The 19,223-nt window shown below is 37.9% G+C and overlaps 1 protein-coding gene across 1 annotated transcript; it reads right to left on the bottom strand.

The window, feature by feature from the left end:
* Window positions 1–1,964: 1,964 nt before the first annotated feature.
* On the bottom strand, window positions 1,965–16,672 carry LOC121858589 (2-methoxy-6-polyprenyl-1,4-benzoquinol methylase, mitochondrial-like). The gene is made up of 7 exons (XM_042355085.1): window positions 16,243–16,672; window positions 15,633–15,782; window positions 10,380–10,522; window positions 9,820–9,999; window positions 9,168–9,256; window positions 7,584–7,695; window positions 1,965–3,188 (listed from the first exon to the last, which is right to left on the bottom strand). The coding sequence occupies exons 1-7, from the start codon at window positions 16,406–16,408 to the stop codon at window positions 3,087–3,089; spliced, it is 942 nt and encodes a 313-aa protein (XP_042211019.1). The 5' UTR covers window positions 16,409–16,672; the 3' UTR covers window positions 1,965–3,086.
* Window positions 16,673–19,223: the final 2,551 nt, after the last annotated feature.

The raw sequence follows: 19,223 nt of genomic DNA, 5'->3' as shown, positions 1-19,223 counted from the left end.
AGTTTTAACTGAAAACGATTCGAAAAACACGTACCCTCTAGCCCTGTTCAAGGAGAGACTGGGAGAAGCAGTTTGGTGCTGCAGACGATGACAAAGAAAATGATTTTGATGGATTTTAATGAAAATATTCAGAAATATGGTATAATAGTATTTATTCAAGTCAATTAGGATAGAATATTATTGTAATACAGTACAACAGTTTTTTAACTAAACCATTCGAAAAGCGATTACGGTAACATCTTTTGAACGAAAGAAAGAGAAAGTCATTGTTTTCGTCACGATTTGATCCCACTTTCCACTGTAATACGTACGTCATTTTAGCAAAAATATTACATTTCCGTGAATGCATTATATCAAGCACAGTATGAATAGAATACCATTGTAATATAACAATATTTTGAGTCCTACTCTTTCCATTTACAGATTACTGTACAAGCCCATAATAATGGCTCCTAAAGTAGATAAACTTCGTTGTGTGAAGAGAAAGAAGAACACGTTAAATTGAGTGACAAACTTGAAATAATTAAGAAACTAGTACAGTACGTGGTGTGAGCAATACTGTTCTAATGGAAACATACGACATTGGAAAGTCTACAATTTATGATATAAAAAAGGCAAAGAATAAAATTCTAGAATTCACAGCTTTTTCATTAAAACTGCTCGTTTTGATAAATGAAGCATGCTATATTTGCTAATGAATAAACTATCAAAATGTACCTGTTCACCTCTTCTTTATTCCTCCTTAAATTTGAATTTTAAAAGTACTGCCTGAGAATCCGGAAAATCCGAAAATCCGGACTGACCCAATCCCCAAGCAGTCCGGATTTTTTTACTTCTACTGTAGATTTTTTTTTTAATGTTGGAAAAAAAATTTAATTTTTTTTTTTTTTTTATCTGACGGAATTACAACCAGTCGGACTTACGACCTGATTTTGGGTCCCTAACCCCGTCGTAAGTAGGGAAGCACCTTATTAAACCATTATTGACCCAGGCTACACTAACATGTGTCTCTCACTAGGCTTCAAAATGCCGGCATAGACATAGTGATGATGATAAACAGAAATTTCCGCTGGAATGGTTTCCTGGGTGACCTGTACACAATCAAGTGGGTTCTCTACCCCAACCTGAACGAGGCTCAACAGCTGTTTCTTGACCACCTTGAAAAGGTTTGGTTGGGTTAGGGTCATATATTAAGTACACTAAGGTTTTTCTTTCAGTTCTTTGCTTTGCCTATTATTATTTTTACCGTAATATGTTCATTGTATATTTTGCTGTGTACGGGCATATTTTTTTTATTCTTATTTTTTATCATTTAACCATTTATAGCTAACTAGCTGTTCAAGAGGTCAGTCTGTTCTTTGTTATGACATTCATTATCCAGCGGAGTCACACTGGTATATATTGATAATTAATTGATTAGATCTCTATTCATTAACTGTATATATTTACAATGAGTTTACTATTAAATACTGTGCTGTACTGTATTTGTATAAACAATACAGTGAACCCTTACTTTACGCGGTTAATTCAACCCACAGGTTACCGCGGAAAGTGAGAAACGCGTAAAGTGAACAACATAACATATGGGATTAATTGAAATAGAGACCGGGCCGACCCCCAAACTCCACTTTTTCAGACACAATACCTACGTTGTAGTAAAAATAACTTCTTAATTTTATGATGGTATGCACACACAATTAATAATCAAGAGAAATATCAATAATATTAGGTTTTTTAACACTTACATTAGTAGAAAAGATGGCTGGGCACAAGGGGATGGGGGGTTGGTTCCGAGGCAGAGGGCAGATTATTGGCCCTCACCTGTATCACTTGTATCAATTGTATCACTATCCACCACAGAGGCTTGCAGGGCCTCTTTGTCAAACCCCACAAAGTCCATATAAGTCCATATCCTCACTATAATTATCACTATCACTGACTTGGGCCGGCTGTGGTGGGTGGCGGGTGAAGAACTCGGTAATGTTTTGATGACTGGGCGACCTTGTGCACACCCTGCTCGCGCCGCTTACACAACATGGCGGATGGCGGGAGAGGGCGGGAGAGATGGCAGGAGGTTTGGAACCAAAAATGGCGTGGCTCGCCAGCCACTCTCCGCGTAAAGGGGTACACGCACCTCGGAATGTGAGCATTCCGGTTTCGGCAGGGTACCGCGTAAACGTGGAAACGCGGAATGTGGGACCGCGTAAAGCGAGGGTTGACTGTATATATAAACCTCAAATGATATTTGAATACGTATTGAAGTTGACCATCAGGAATTAGTGAGGTCTTGACTCCTCTTTACTTAGCACTGAACACTACCTGAACACACACTGTTTGTATTATAGTCATTAACATGTGATATGTGAATATACTCTCTTTATGTTAGTTCATATCAACACCATCATTCATATATTTAGAAGTTAACTACAGTGTGACATAAAATAAATTACATATACTTATATTCCTGAGTGCAATAATATAAATATTTCAAACAGATGGTTCAGTGCAGCAATAAGTTGCAAGCTCTGCCTTTTTGGTAAATATAATCGTTTTTTATCCGTTTTCAGATTATCATCCAAATTTTTAAGTTCTTTGGTAAGGCATAAAAGATAAGTATATTTATGAATGTCAGAGAGCATCAACACATATACCAAGTCACTCTGAAGCATGACAAGAAACATGTCAGTTTAATCATCTACACCAACACCTGTTTCATCTACCTAATACCTGTTATACATATTACATATAGTTATGATATTGAATTTATTTACAATGGCAAAATACAGTGATCATATCAAAAGTGCTTCAGTATACAGTATTTGTTTAAAATTAAAACAGTATGACTTTGAATTAATTTCCCAAAAACATTTTGGTCAATGAAAACCTGTCTTATTTGTATTCTAGAAACAGTCAGTACTATAAATAAACATTTATTAAAGTCAATATCTTCTATGTACTGTACAAGTCGTTAAACCACTTTCTACAAAACATATTACAAAGAATGAAAGAAATATATTCACAAGTCTTCTTCATTACACTTTTCTCAAAATGACATCACCAAAATGTACAAAGGTATGAAGGCATTATTATATCTTAAAACCACTGTGGATGGCACTCACTCCAAATGTTAGGTTCAGGTAGCTGGTGTTTCTGAAGCCCACATCCTCAATCATCTCTTTAAAGCTCTCCTGAAAAAATAAAAATACAAAAATTACAAAATACTGAACCAGTTCTGAAGTGCAATAAAAGTATAAATAATCTAGACACTCATTAAATATATCATGAAGACTGGACACACACACACAGTATATACCCGTGTGTAGTTCGAGTTTTTAAGACCAAATTTTTTGGCAAAAAATTGGGGGTCGACCTCTAAACGGGTAATAGTTTCGTTAGGGTGATAAATATTTACCAGTAACTGCCAGTGAACAATGGAAACGACGCACCACCAGCTGTGAGTGTGGGTACAGTTGCCAGGGCAGATCTCCTGCGTCATCATAGCAAGCCCAAAGTAGCCAAATGCATGGTATGGTAGCACAGGACGATGTAAAACATAAAGTATTCATTTTTAAAAGTTCATTTATAGATACATAAATTTTTTTTCATTGAATTTGAAACATCAATCTTTGTTAATTAAATTTGAAACAAAAGAAAACTACGATACTGTATTTCTAAATATTTTCATTAAAATATTACATCACAAGTATATTTTACCTTAATTGTGCCTGAATGAATATATTCTCAGAAATAAACATGGAAATGTAATATTTTTGCTGAAATGACGTACGTATTACAGTGGAAAGTGGGATAAAATTGTGACGAAAACAATGACTTTCGCTTTCTTTCGTTGTTCAAAAGAATTTACCGTAATCGCTTTTTTAATGGTTTTCAGTTAAAAAACTGTTGTATTACAATATTATTCTATCCTAATTCACTTGAATAAATACTACGATACCATATTTCTGAATATTTTCAATAAAATCCATCAAAATCATAATATGATGTGAGTCAGGTCATCTACACACAGTTGCCAGTTTCAAGATTTTCCGTTTAAAATTTTAAGTTACCGAGTATTTCTTTTCCCAAATCGTTTTACAATACTGTAGGTAAAACAGTTTACTATTGTGCAAACCCCACAGAAAAAAAAAATAACAGAAATCGAGACACCAAAAATGTAAAAAAAAAATGCTGTGTCTGAATTGCAACACTGTTGGTAGGGTCAGGTGGTTCTAATGGCATCCTGCCAGTACCCAGTAATCAAATTTATAACAGTGTCTAACCTCAATTACTGTAGTTTATCTGATGTAGGCAATATGAAGTAGAAAATACCAGTTAAAGTGAGAAATTGGAAGAGAATAAACAAGAAAGATGTCGTTGAGCTATTTTTGGTTGGGCTGAGGGAGAGAGTACCAGCTGTTTGGTCTTTTTTGGCGGGAGAGTCACGCAAATATCCGTATTGGTATTTGTTTGGTGTCTTACCGTATCAGTGTATTATATACAAACTTGTTATATTTCTGAAAAATAAGAAGTAAGAAAATAAGAATATACAGTGAGTTCTGCTATAACGCGTGTTTTGATAACGCGAATTTGCTCTAACGCGATTTATGAATTCGGAACAATATTTGTATAACGCGATCGCTTGTTTGCTATAACGCGATTTTTGCTTACTATTTCTCCAATTTTGTGGTATTAACTGTGAATATGGTAAAGAAGAATATCTCCAAAAAGCATTCTGATGATAGAATTCCCGGTGATTATCGTAAAAGAAAGGATATAACACTTGAAGAGAAGCTTGATGTTATCAACCTCAAAATCACCCTTCTCCCCCATCAAGTTACATTCATATTTTTTCAAGGTAAAGTGTTAAATTTACTGTATGATTTCATTATTAGATATGAATGTAACATTTATTTAGACTGTGCTATCCTTTGTGTTAGGCTAACTACTAAATTTTTTCGATTTCGAGTAATCTGCACCTAACCCTATTTTCTCCATAAGCCCTGTTATTTCTATTACGCGATTTTCTATAACACGATATTTTACAAGAACACAATTATCGCGTTATAGCAAAACTACCTGTACCGGTAAACACAATTTCAACGTACGCTAAAATTAAAGGCTGCTTAAGAAGGGCCGATCCAAAAACAAAGCCTCCGCGACCAGGGCTCTGCCGTATCACCTAGACGGTACACGTGTTTTTCTAATCGTTTTCAGTTAAAAAACTGTTACATCACAAGTGAATTAGGATAGAATATTATTGTAATGCAACAGTTTTTTAACTGAAAATCATTCGAAAAGCGATTACGGTAACATCTTTTGAACGAAAGAAAGCGAAAGTCATTGTTTTCGTCACGATTTTATCCCACTTTCCACTGTAATACATACGCCATTTCAGCAAAAATATTACATTTCCATATTCTCAGAATTTAATAGTAGTTTTGCTGAAACGTGATTATTTCAATGTAAATTAGGATAAACTACAGTGGTCCCTCGGTTAACGAGATTTCGGTTAACGAGTTACCTTCCATAAGATTCTTAACTTCGGTTAACGAGCAATCCCTCGATTAACGAGTTTCTTACGAGCTGACCTGAACATGTTTTCGCTTGCATTTGGCGGTCCACCAGCTGTAGTATTAGTCCGCCAATACAGTAATCGGTTCTAGGGCTTAAATTCCTTACCATTTTAGCAAATATCAAGAAGTTTATACTATTCAATAATTTTAAAAGTTTAATATTAAATTTTTTAGTCATTTTAACAATTATTGAACATAATTGAAGGTAATGAAACTAGTTTTATGCGCGCCATCCAGCCTGCCAACACAGCATACAGGCGTCAGTCTTTGTGTCTTTTCAGTGGAGGTAACATCTTGCTTGAGACTCTTCAACTAAATGATTTTTTTCTGTGTTTGCAAGCAAATTATTGGTCATTTTGAAATTTATTTTACATATTGACAATATATAATGCAGTGCAGTGTTGATTTAAAGAAAATTATCTTGAATTACACCAAGAGAACTAAAATTTTATGGGTGAAATGGCACCATGGGGTGACATCTCTTCTCCCTTCTCCTCCACCCCCATTCTAATTCCCATCATCATCATCATCATCATCCAGGAGCCTTCTACATACACCCCTCAAAGTAAGTGTACTTTTCTACCTTTTTTGTTGAATTTAGGCAATTTTCGGTGAGCTGGAACCAATTACCCAAAAACCTATTGAAACAATGGTTTCGGTTAATGAGTTTTTCAGTTAACGAGCAACCTTCTAGAACGGAATGTGCTCGTTAACCGAGGGACCACTGTACATGACAAAAACAAGACTTTACCTAACCTTCCAATGTTCAAGAGATGTTACTCGTTTTTTTAATAGTTTTCGGTTAAATTACTGTTATATTAGTGATATTCTATTCATACTGTGCTTGATATAATACATTCACGGAAATGTAATATTTTTGCTGAAATGACGTACGTATTACAGTGGAAAGTGGGATAAAATCGTGACGAAAACAATGACTTTCGCTTTCTTTCGTTGAAAAGATGTTACCGTAATCGCTTTTTGGATGGTTTTCAGTTAAAAAACTGTTGTATTACAATAATATTCCCTCCTAATTGACTTGAATAAATACTTGAATGGAAATATACAATATTTTTGTTGAAACTACCCGCGTTTCAGTGTAAAGTGTCGTAATAATAAATGGTAAACAATTTGCCCTCGGCACTCGGTGTTTCAGGCACGGTGAGCCTCAGTTTATAGGACGTAGAGAGTTTTTACCCTCAAAAACTTGGGTCGACCTATAAACGAGGAATATCATTAATTAACGGTTTCTTGGTCAAAAAATCAGGGTCGACCTATAAACGAGGGAGGATTATAGACGAGTACCGGTATATAGTGGAATCGCAATAATCCACAGTTAGGTAACAGAAGACATTTTGAATTATTAATTTGTAAATTATAGTTTAATTGATTTAAATAGAAATACCCCCTGTAATTAGTTAGGCTCCAGATGCCAAAACATACACATAAACTGTTCCAAAACTGCTTTAATAGACACTAAATATTGTGCATAATAAATCCAAAAATATATAATATATAAATATTGTACAAAAAGTACAGGTATCCCTAGTTTAGCGTGGTGAGCCCTGACTGTCCTCTCATAAGGTAATGTACCAAAGTTATACAGTATTGTACAGTATTTTATTAATGTTTTCAATATATTAGTAACTTACAGTAGTTGTGTACTATTTACCATTAGTTAGGTAGAGTTTTTGTTGTTCATGAAATGACTTCATGTTTTTGGGGTATGATATTCAGTTCCCCAATGGAAACTGAACCATATTTTCCCCATATGTTCTTCTATTTGCTGTACCAAAATTCACTTAATGAATGTGTTTTCAGAAACTTAACCCATTCATATAATGACACAGTGCCTTTGCCATGAATTATGAATTTTTGACTGGAAATATTTAAAAGTGACATAGTAGTACAGTACTGTAGAGATACCAGCAAATTTAAAAACGAAAATTTATATTTTGAGAATTATCATGACTCCACTGTTTTTATAAAATAAATAAATAAAAAAGTCACCTGATCGGGAAACTTGCGAATACTCTCCACCAAGTACTGGTAACTCTTCCAGTCACCCGCCACCACCTGTCCCATGGCTGGGATCATGTTGAAGGAATACTGATCATAAATCCTGTTGAAAAATTAAGCTTTAATGTTGCACATATGGTTCATATACAATGTATATAAACCATATGTGCAACATACATACATTTTACATCTATTAATAAATGACATTACCACCTCAACTACTGCACCAAGACTTGTATAAATTAATGATCCTGATGGCAACAAGGTGTTGGAGGTACAGGAATATTGTGCATATCTCTCACAATTGTGTCTTGGGTTCAGTCCCCGGTCCGAGTCATAAGTGAGAGAATACTATCCATTGTGAAACTGCCAAATATGGCAGGTTTTCTCCAGGTACAGTACTCCAGTTTCCTCCTCTACTAACACTGGACCATAAAAGTTATAATAAAATAGCAAAAAACTGACCAACTGCCCAAACAGCTAGTACAGTATGCTCATAAGTGGTGAAACAAATATAAATATAAAAATCTTGATAAATTTACACAAAAAATAATTCTTCGACAGAGATACAGAATACACCATCTTGAAGTATATTAATGCAAACATCACAAAGGAGATTTTTGGTTCAATATAGCAGACGCTGTATTTTTAATTACCTCAGCCTGGAAAGAGGTTACTGTGAGGTGTCTTTGTGCTGCTTGGAGGCCATTGTGGCCTGAATGTGTCCTTCAAATAGACTTTGAAGGCTTCGAAGAGTTAGAAGAAGAGGCTGTTGTTCATGAAATTGTGGCTCTGGGCAATTCCATGGGCCTGGAAGTGGATGATGATGATGTTGAGGAGTTGGTGGAAGAGCACAGTAAGGAATTGTCCACTGAGGAGCTGCTTGAGCTTCACAAAGAGGAAAACGAGACACTGAAGCGGAGCTTAACTTCTGAGGAGTCAGGGGAGGAGGAGGACAAGGAGGAAAGCCGCATCATTCCAGCCAAAGATCTCAAGGATGCGTTCTTTTGCTGGAGCAAACTGTCCAAGCTTGCTGAGGATTATCATCCTGATGTTGGTTCTATGCAAAAGGCCATCAGTGTGTTCAATGACAATGTTATGAACTACTTTTGGAAGGTCCAGAAATCAAGGTTGAAGCAGCCAACCCTGGATTCCTTCTTTACAAAGATAACAAAAGAACATACAGACAAAGTGCCTGTGAGACAGTCACCAAAGAGGGCTAGGAAGGATGACTCCTCTCCTTCCACCTCTTCTCAATAATTCTCTCCTCCCCCCTCCCCCTCTGCCTCCTGTCCTGCATGCTGAACAACACTAAGGTAAGATAAAGTACCGTATTTTTTACATTTTCCACAGAATTTTTCAGTGTTAAGTGGTTGTATTTGGGGGCCTGGAACGGATTAATCCTATAACGAACGAATGCTATAACGAACGAGGTTCAGGAACCAATTACGTTCGTTATAGCATACCCCACTGTAAACCTAATTAAGAGTTAATGAAAAGCAGCTAACTGAAGCTCTTGGTGGCTGTTGATGGAAAAACAGGATATCATACAACCACAGATAGAAGCCAACGTACCATCTCACTGCTGGGTTCTTGACGTGGCTGAACTCAAGACACATGAACCTTCCTCCGGGTTTGAGTACCCTATATGCTTCTATTAAGGCCTGAAAATTCAGAGAATTTTTCATAATTGATTTTAGATCTCGTGAAGATTAAGAACCCTCAGCTTATTTCACCTGAAGAATAAAAACCCTAATACTAACTAGGGGTACGGTTAAACTGGTTAGGTTAGGTCATGTTGGGTTAAGTTAGGTTACAGTCAGGATGTTTAATAATAATTTGGTGAAATAAGCAAGGGTAGAGTTGAACAGTATAAAATACATCTGGAATGATTCAGAAATTGTATTGTACACAAAGAATGGACAAAAGACTAACTGACAGACGAGATGACTACTGCAACACTTAACAATACTATGAGCTGCTGTCAATGTGTAATGAGTTCCACTGACCACCATGACATACTCAGAGAGGTCACTTAGGAGATACTTAAACAAGATACTAAGAACACACTTAAACAAGATACTAAGAACACACTTAAACAAGATAACAAGATACTAAGACACTTAAACAAGATACTAAGACACTTAAACAAGATACTAAGACACTTAAACAAGATACTAAGACACTTAAACAAGATACTAAGAAGACACTTAAACAAAATACTAACCTTCTCAACATCCACCACATTCCTGATGCCAAAAGCGATGGTGTAACAATCAAACTCGTCATTGGGAAATGGAAGCTTCAGGGCATCTCCACACACCCAAGTGATCCCCTTATAACCCAGCTCCTTGGCTCGTGTCTGGCCAACATCCAACATATTCTGACTTATATCACACACTGTAATCTGTAATAAACATGAACTACTTCAAATGGTTTGAATTAAATAGTTTTAAAAGTAGAAAGTTCAGTTATTTCTGTACACATTGGTGCCATCCACATCAGAGTAACCTTTCTTAGTGTTCATGAAAATTAAAACATAATTATATATCAAGTCAAGAGAGAATAAGAAAAATATACTTCAGTATAAAATAATGACAATATTCTATTACTCCAATTAGTTACTTGAAAAACAAATCTAGCCTTATAAGCCTACATATTAAGTTTCAGCAAGGAAAAAAATATATATACAGGTATACTGTATTTACCATATCTTCAAATAGTTGCAATAAGAATCTGGCAATATAAAAAAAATTATCTAAGGTGCAGTAAGGCATTAAAACAAACCTCATATGGTGGCAGGCTATCATCAGCTTTCTGTGACCCTGAAGGTGAGGTGGCATCATCTGGTTCTTCCCAAGAGTTTCTCAAGGTCTTCCCTCCCCTGTGACTATGAAGTACGTGTTGGATAAAGCGGAAAGCAATGTCACCTGATGGAAAAATGAGGTCTATCTAAAGCAGAGGTCGGGGAACAGGGGTAAATTACCCCAAATGGGGTAAATCTACAAATTTTGGGGGTAATGCATGCGGTATGAGAGACACTTCCATCAGAGCCTCAGTTTACTCGAGTTTACTCTACATTGTTAAAAAACGTTTTCTTTGGCATGGTGAGTGACGTCATTAAAGTTTCTAGAGGTCGTCAGATATCACGTTTGTTTCCATCTCATGGTGTAATTGTAAATTACCCTTCCATCGAGTGTAAACACATCTGACTGGATCCTACTCCAGCAGCTCTAGCAGTTGATTTGCGTTGATTTCTGAAAAACGGCTTATTTCCGGGATGAACCATAAGTTTTGGTGAACAAGATGTAAAACCATGTATCTGAAACAAGAAGTCATTGATTTTCGAAAGATTACTGTAAAGAGCGGTACAAAATGTTCCTAAAACATCAGGTAAAAGATGATCGTATGTCATTATGTGTGACCTTGAAGATGAAATAATTTTCTCAAACATTTCTTCAGTTCCTGTCGTGAATTTCACAATATTCAGACTTTTTTTATGTACTCTATTATAAACAGCTATATAAAACTAGTGATTTATCTTCCTAGAATTTCTATCTTGTATATATAAAATCAGGAAACTATTTTTAAAATGATTATTTCCAGTATAATCCAAACAAATTTTAGCTGCAGTGTATATGGTGGAGTTACCTCTTTAACTATTTTTTACAATGGGGAACAATTATATATTAGGAGTCGGTATTGAAATTCTCATTACATTAAGAAAATAAAACTAAATAAATAACAATTACATCCCAGAAAACTGGGATTCAAAATGGTGGGGAAAATTCGCACAGTTATGGCTTTTCATAAGAAGTGATAAGATGTGGACCTGTTGTGTTATAATTATATCTTTTCTGCTTTATTCAGTCATATCTACAGAAAAGTAAGAGTACACTAGTACAGTATAATACTACAGAAACATAAGTCAAACGAAATATTGACAGGTGTGTACACATATGTCTAATTTTTTTTCAGATGGCATCAATGAGGAAAAGGACATACCAGGCAGAGTTCCTCAATTATGGCTTCACAGAAATAGAGAACAAAGGACAAATGAAGCCACAATGTGTCGTGCTGACTACAGAGTCTTTCAAAATAATCAGCTGAAGAAACACTTGGACAATTTGCACTCTCATCTGTCTTCCAAACCACGGGTATACTTTGAGAATTTGGAAAGAGCTGTCTAAAGGCAGAGATTGGATAGCAACAAGAGAGAAACATTTGATCAACGTTCAGCATCAAAAGCTAACTTTGAAGTGGCCTGGTTGATTGCTCGAAACAAGAAACCGCATACTATTGGCGAAGAATTAGTCAAACCTGCAGCTGTGAGAATGGCAGAAATCATGTGTGGGCAGAAAGAAGCCATGCAAATGGGTTCAGTGCCTTTGTCTGCAAGAGCTGTGAAAGAGAGAATTTCCATCTTAGCAGAAAATGTGAGAGAGCAAGTGATTTCTTCAATAAAAGAGACCAAAGATTTTGCTATTCAACTTGATGAGACTACAGATGTCAGTAGCAATTCGCAGCTGATGGTATATGCTCGATACAGGGGTTCTGATGCAATTGAAGAAGAAATGTTGTTATGTTCTCCTCTTGAGTTGAGATCTCGTGGAATTGATGTCTTCAACAAGGTTGATGCACACTTCAAAAAACTAAATGTTGATTTGAAGTGGGAAGACTGTATTGATGTGTCTGTTGATGGAGCTCCAGCCATGTTGGGTCATGTCAGTGGCTTTGGCCAAAGAGCAGAATCCAAAAATTGAGGTTTCCCACTGTATGATACATCGCCAGGCATTGGTTGTGAAGCAGTTGGAACCAGAACTGGAAGCTGTCATGAATGATGTGATCAAGATTGTCAATGCTATGAAAGGGCATGCACTAAACACGTGGCTGTTTTGTGATTTATGTGAGGATGGGGAGGCTGAATATTCAGGCCTCCTTTTTCACACAGATGTGAGGTGGCTTTCACGTGGAAATGTCCTGAATAGAGTGTGGGCTCTCACGACCGAACTTGAAATTTTTCTGGTTGATCAAAAACATGCCCTTGCAGATAAGTTCAGAAACTCCACTTGGCTTGCACTTCTCGCATATTTACAGTAGCTGACATTTTTGAGCATGTGAATGCATTGAACAAGGAATTGCAAGGAAAAAAATGAATGTCATTTTAGCAAGACTAAAAATTTCGGCATTTGGATCAAAGCTTCTGTACTGGAACCAGAAAGTGAATAAAGACAAGGTAGCTGCCTTTCCAAAGCTAGCAGAGTTTTTGGAAGATTGTGAATATTTCAGTCTTGGTGACATCAAGGAGTCAGTTACAAGGCACCTGACCAAACTCAAACAGCGGTTCTCTGATTACTTTCCAGAGCTTGATTCACATACTGTCAGCTGGGTTGTGAATCCCTTTAACTGTGAACTTGTAGATGTGCCTGAAGAGCCTGAAGGATTGGCAGAAGCGCGTCTTGAACTTCGCTCCAACAGAGAAGCACACATGGAATTTCAGAACAAGGCAGATCTCTCGTTTTTTTGGATGTCAAAAGCTGCAAAGGCTTTTAAAATTGCACATTTGGAAGCGACAAAAATGCTGCTGCCTTTTGCAACAACCTACCTTTGTGAACAAGGATTTTCTACCCTTGTGAACTTGAAAACAAAGTATAGAAATCGGTTGGACCCTGAAGACAGCATCCAAGTTGCTGTGACATCAAAAATCCCTGATTTTGATGCTGTTGTATCAAAAGTGAAACAGCATCATTTTTCCAAAACCTAAAGTGGAGATGATTTGAATGAAATTCTTCAGTTCTCCAATCCTTTTTACTAATTTTGTTTGTGTGCTATTCTTACGCCAGAATGTGTGGCCTTTTTTATTTCTCCATGAAAATGGATCCGATAAAAAATGTTTGAATTTGAATTTTTTGTATACATATACCATATCCAACAATTTTAGGAGCAAATTGGCTTGTTTTTGTTTACTGTACTAGTGTACTTTGAAGTCTGGGGGTAATTTCATTTTACTCAAAAAAAAAATTTGGGTAATACCCAAAAAAGTTCCCCGACCCTTGACCTAAAGTGTATACAGTATATAAATATATCTGTAGTATACAAATCTTTGTTAATTAGTAGACTGTCTTTCTCTATTTTATTTTACTTATCACTTCATCACTTACCAGTTTACTAGCTGTTTGGACAGGTGGTTTGTTCTTTGTTATGACCTTCATTGTCCAGTATTAGTATAGGGGGAAACCAGAGTAGCCAGAGAAAACATGCTATATTTGGTAGGCTCACACTGGCTAATACCCTTCTCACATCTGACCAAGGCTGGGATGTCAACCCAGAACACAATAGAGAGAGGCATATGTATTACCCCTGTATTAAATAAACTTTATTTAAGTGTCAAAGCAGGGTGACCCAGTATGAATAGCTATACAGTAATACCCCGATTTACGCGGTTCTCGTTTACGCGATTCTACATTTACGCGATACCTCGCCAGAACCACTATTTCATTTTACGCGGTGCATCTACTCATATACGCGGGAAGCGGCGCGGGCAGGATGCGCACAAGGTTGCCCAGTCATCAAAACATTACCGAGTTCTTCACCCGCCACCCACCACAGCCGGCCCAAATCAGTGATAGTGAGGATATGGACTTTGAGGGGTTTGACAATGAGGCCCTGCAAGCCTATGTGGTGGATAGTGATACAATTGATACAAGTGGTACAGGTGAGGGCCAATAATCTGCCCTCTGCCTCGGAACCAACCCCCCATTCCCGTGTGCCCAGCCATTTTTTCTATTAATGTAAGTGTTAAAAAACCTAATATTATTGATATTTCTCTTAATTATTAATTGTGTGTGCATACCATCATTAAATTAAGATGTTATTTTTACTACAACGTAGGTATTATGCCGGAAAAAGTGGAGTTTGGGGGTCGGGCCAGTCTCTATTGGAATTAATCCCATATGTTCTGTTGTTCACTTTACGCGGTTTTCACTTTTCGCGGTACCCCGTGGGTTCAATTGACCGCGTAAATCGGGGTACTACTGTATAATGCATGTGTGCATACATAAGTGAGTTTGCATCAGTTTTTAAAAGTGGATAAACACGCCGACAAAAAATTAATCTATTCAAGAATTTCCAATGAAAATGATTAACCAACAGTTCAAAGTAACTTTAGTGCTTCATTTTTTTTTCAAATAACACAAGAAGGTTAATATATACGACTAAACCGCAGATGAGTTAATTTTATTACTGTTTATTTTCTTATATTATTTTCATCAGTGAGTACTGATATGGTAATCATTTCTTGTGTAAATTTTTCGTTTCATAGATAATTAAGTGCCTAGGCACTCACTAATTTGTCTTCCCGGCGGTAATGAGGTCGCGCTCTGCTGCTATGCTTTTCCCCGGGCTCGTGGCAGTTTCATTTTCAGCATGACTTGTGAAGGTTGTTGCCTGTCTTATATGAATGTAATTTGCGAATTTTGGGATAAAGACAACGAGACCCTTCAATTGTTCAAAGACTACGGCAGTGTTCCTTTAAACTGAGACTGTCCACACTGCAGGAATTCTTGTGCTTTCAGACCGGAGAGAAATGTGTTTATCACTTCCTCAATGCCGTGGCCCGATGTTTCCCGCCATCACAATAAATCAATCCGCCGTCCGGGCTGCATAAGCGCTGATGCGCCTGCATCATCTCAAGTCCAGGAAATGCCTCAAATTCACCATATCATAGTAAGTTCTTTCTGTTTAATATATCGGGGGGGTCCGGGGGGGGGGTCGGGGGGAAGGAAGGTTAAGTAAGGTTAGGCAGGTTTGTTTGGTTAGGTTGGTTAGGGCTGTTTTTCATACCCACAAATGTTAATTTTTTTTTTTAAATATCAAATTTTTAACACATTTTCACAAACTACAATGGTGTCCACTATAAAATAACAGTGAAAATCAGGCGTTTTTATTTTCGTTTTCGATCAATTTCGGCCGAAGGTTAGTCCTGAATAATTACCCACAAGAATATAATCTAACATGCAAGTGATGATAAAATACACCAACCGGTCCCTCCTGCAACATCCAGCAGCTTGGTGTTGGGTCTGGGCTGTACCCGAGACATGAAGTAGTCCTTCCACACCCGGTGAACTCCGCCAGACATGAGGTCATTCATCAGGTCATAACTACTGGCCACATTCTCAAACACTCCGTGAACTGTTGAAAATTTGTTTATTCATAAAAACTTCAAAGTCAATGATTTTCATTGTAAATAAATTCAAAGCATCATAAAGCAGTAATGAAAATTCTTTGTACAGTTTGACACATGATTCCCATAATGGTAATACTCTAAGACATTGCCTCACTTTAACCCACTACCTTAGATAAATACAGTATTCTATAGAAGAAAACTTCTTTCTTACCTCAGGAACATCCCAAAACAGGCAAAAGAACAGCAACTTTTATAATATTACTTTGGCAATTTTTTCGCCTTAGCTTAAATCTACATCACTACACTAACTCCAGGCAACTGACAACAGCAGCATGAAGTGAAAACAAAATTCATAGGATAAAGGGGTAAATCTTTACAACAGGACAACCATGGATTATAATTTAATGACTTGTTAATGTACATCACTTGTTATAAGAGTTGAGGCTACCTTAAGGAACACATTACCTTTCTCAGCCTTTTGGTCTTGTGACACATTCTCAAAACCAAAATGGGTTTGTTTATCTGCTGAGTATTCCTCCTTGGCATATCCAGACGCTGTAGATTTATACCTTGGGATTACTGAAGTGATTCTTGGAGTAAATTTAAAGAGTCGTGCAGGGAGGGAGGTCATGGTGGCGGCCCAGCTGAGTCAACACTGTGTCCGGAACAACTGACCTTGGCTTCACTGTTTACCCATTACACATCTCTAATCACTCCTTTCATGAGCTTACCTTACGTATAATTAAGCCTTTATTTCAAATTTTAAACTAAATTTACGATAAAAACGAAATTCTAATAATGTTAAGCAATTAATTACATCAGAATAAGATTTGGTTGCCAAGCAGCGGCGTCTAATGTTTGGTTCACACTCAGGATGGATGGAGAAAGGAAACTCACAATGTGCTCTCTATATACATGTTGTATTGGATGTACAGTGCAGCTTGGTGCTGGGAAGGCAGCATGGTTACAAGCGTGATGTAGAGAGAGCTGGTTGGTGAGGATGCTCAGAGGAGGACCAGCTTGTGGGTCGCCGGCGGGAGTGGAGGAGGAGGAGGTGTTACTTGAAGACTGGCTGTAGATAGAAAGAGGTAGGTCACCACTAGGTCAGGTCTTATATAGCGGGGGTAGGCGTGACTTAATAGTTGACCTCCGTGATGTATGGCGGCGTTGGTTGACCTAGACACGAGGTGCGGCTGGGTTCGTGGGTCGGCTCGTCAGCATCTGTAGGGGAGGAGTCCACTACACCTGCATGCACCATCACGGGACACTCGTGCATACATTAATTGGCACGGGTACCTTCTCTGCTGATTGAACATAAATTATTGACGATACTGGAGCTGGGATGTTCTTTGGGGATGTTAACCGAGTAATTCTCCGAAGAAGGTGATGGTGTAACGATGCTACTCGGAAAAAATATGACGTGTCACAAACACTTATTTTTGAGGACTCAAGTGTTTACCGCTGTACGTAATATATCTTACTCAAACTACAATACAGATGTTTTTTCCATCATACATTTCGTATTCTTGGTCAAGCCAAAGTTTAAAAGTGGTAAGTCAAATCAGGAAGTTATGGCGTTGAGCACAGATGACACTAGTGTTATTTATTACCCAGGAGACGCACGATCTTCCTCCAGTTGTTCCAGGTGTCCTGCTACATTATCATATCATCATCTGCATCATATTTTGTCCATCTTGCCCTCACAGTTTTCTGGACTTGCGGCTTCTTCAATCTTGAGCTGTGACCCCTTGTGGGGCGAGCGTCCGCCAGCTCCAAGTAAGGACACTCAACTGAGTAGTGCCCCCTGAGATGCTTGTAGGGGTATCGAGATATTAATGTTGTCTAGCACTCAGGATGGAAGGAAACTCTAATGTGGTTTTCTTGTATAATATATAAGTTATATGATAGACAGTCTGGTGCTGGAGGTGCTGTGTGGTGAGGGGCTGCTTGGTAGAGACGTGCGGTGAGTAGCTTGTTGAAGGAGGTAGATGTGCAGGAGCTTCGTTAGAGAAGATGTTGCCTGTTGCTGGCCTCCTGGTTGAATGAAATGTTAACAGCGTGGAGCTTGCTGGAGGAGATGTTGCTTGTTCAGGAAGATGGGCCAGAATGAGAGTTGGTTGGAGAGGAAGCTCAGAGAAGGACATGCTCGCTGGCGGGAGCGAGGACCGCCAGGTAGGCGGAGGAGAGGCGAGGGTCGCCAGGCAGTGGCAGAGGAGGAGGTGTTGCTTGTTCAAGAAGATTGGTCAGACTGAATCTCAAGGGAGAGACAGAGCTTACATACCCCGCAGCAGCCGCTATGAGTCATGGTGGGAAAACCCGAGAAGTAGCCGGTGAATAGTTTCGTTGCTAAGATACGGTAACATCTGGTTGGTTGCTAGGGAAGGCGGCACATTGGAATGTGATAACAGGTGGTGGGCTGCTACGCAGTTAGTTTGTAGGGGAGACGTCCACTACATGCTCATACACCTCAACTAGGTCCCCCCTTGCCCGTCTGTAGTATAAGCTAGGCAAGTTCAGGCGCTCCAATCTCTCAGGGTAGCTGAGGTGCCGAAGTGCAGGCACCATTCTGGTGGCCCTCTATTGAACATTTTCAACCAACTGACAGTCCCGAGCATATCTCGGGGACCAGACGGGGTGACAGTACTCCAGATGGGGAAGCACTTCACTCTTGAAGATCGTTACGAGGGACGGACCGTCTAGATATCTGAACGACCTTCTTATAAGACCCAATAATTTATTTGCCTGATTTACTTTCTTCTCGCAATGGCCCGAGAACTTCAGCTCATTGTCAACATACACACCTTGGACTTTGTTTGTTTGACCTTTACTTCAACAGTACTACTACTACTACCACCACCACTACTACTAAATATAATAATAATAATAATAATAATAATAATAATAATAATAATAATAATAATAATAATAATAATAATAATGATTCATAAAATCGTTTTACAAGTTTACAATTCATTTTGCATGTATATACATGCAAAACGAATTGTAAACTTGTGCAGGTATACAATTCAGCATGCGTATATACAACACTATAATAAACAGACATTTCGTCAAAACTACCACAAGCATATATTTTACATTCCAAGAACACAGCATTTTGGGGGACAACTTACAATACACCAATACGTTAATTGTTTGTACGTCTGGCATCACTATCTTAGGTGAGGTTTAACAGCTGTTGTAAATCGAGCCTGGAGATATGGTCGACCACAGAGTTATGAACTGTGTCTTTTACTTTTATCCTCTTCGCCATTTCTCGCAACAAGTAAGAAGTAACAGTCGAAATCCTGCTAGGAGGAAAGTGCCCAATGTGCCGAGATCCATATCATCACCGCGTTCTTTAGTAGATAAGCGACTGCAATAGTCAAACCCACTCTGGGATTATTATTTCAGTTCTTACAATTACGCTTTTACGAATTGTTTCAAGT

Source organism: Homarus americanus, unplaced genomic scaffold (genome assembly GCF_018991925.1).
Source record: "Homarus americanus isolate GMGI-L3 unplaced genomic scaffold, GMGI_Hamer_2.0 scaffold74, whole genome shotgun sequence".
Classification (NCBI taxonomy): Eukaryota; Metazoa; Arthropoda; class Malacostraca; order Decapoda; family Nephropidae; genus Homarus; species Homarus americanus.
Note: the sequence above shows the minus strand (reverse complement) of the source record. Positions and strands in the feature narration are given on the sequence as shown.

What these genes read in the sequence shown, in the direction of transcription:
- LOC121858589 (XM_042355085.1), bottom strand. Translation starts at nt 16,408, where the DNA reads ATGACCTCCCTCCCTGCACGACTCTTTAAATTTACTCCAAGAATCACT. An exon ending in AGACCAAAAGGCTGAGAAAG is followed by an intron (nt 15,783 to 16,242) that starts GTAATGTGTTCC and finishes AATTTTCAACAG; the next exon opens with TTCACGGAGTGTTTGAGAAT. An exon ending in ATAGCCTGCCACCATATGAG is followed by an intron (nt 10,000 to 10,379) that starts GTTTGTTTTAAT and finishes TGTTTATTACAG; the next exon opens with ATTACAGTGTGTGATATAAG.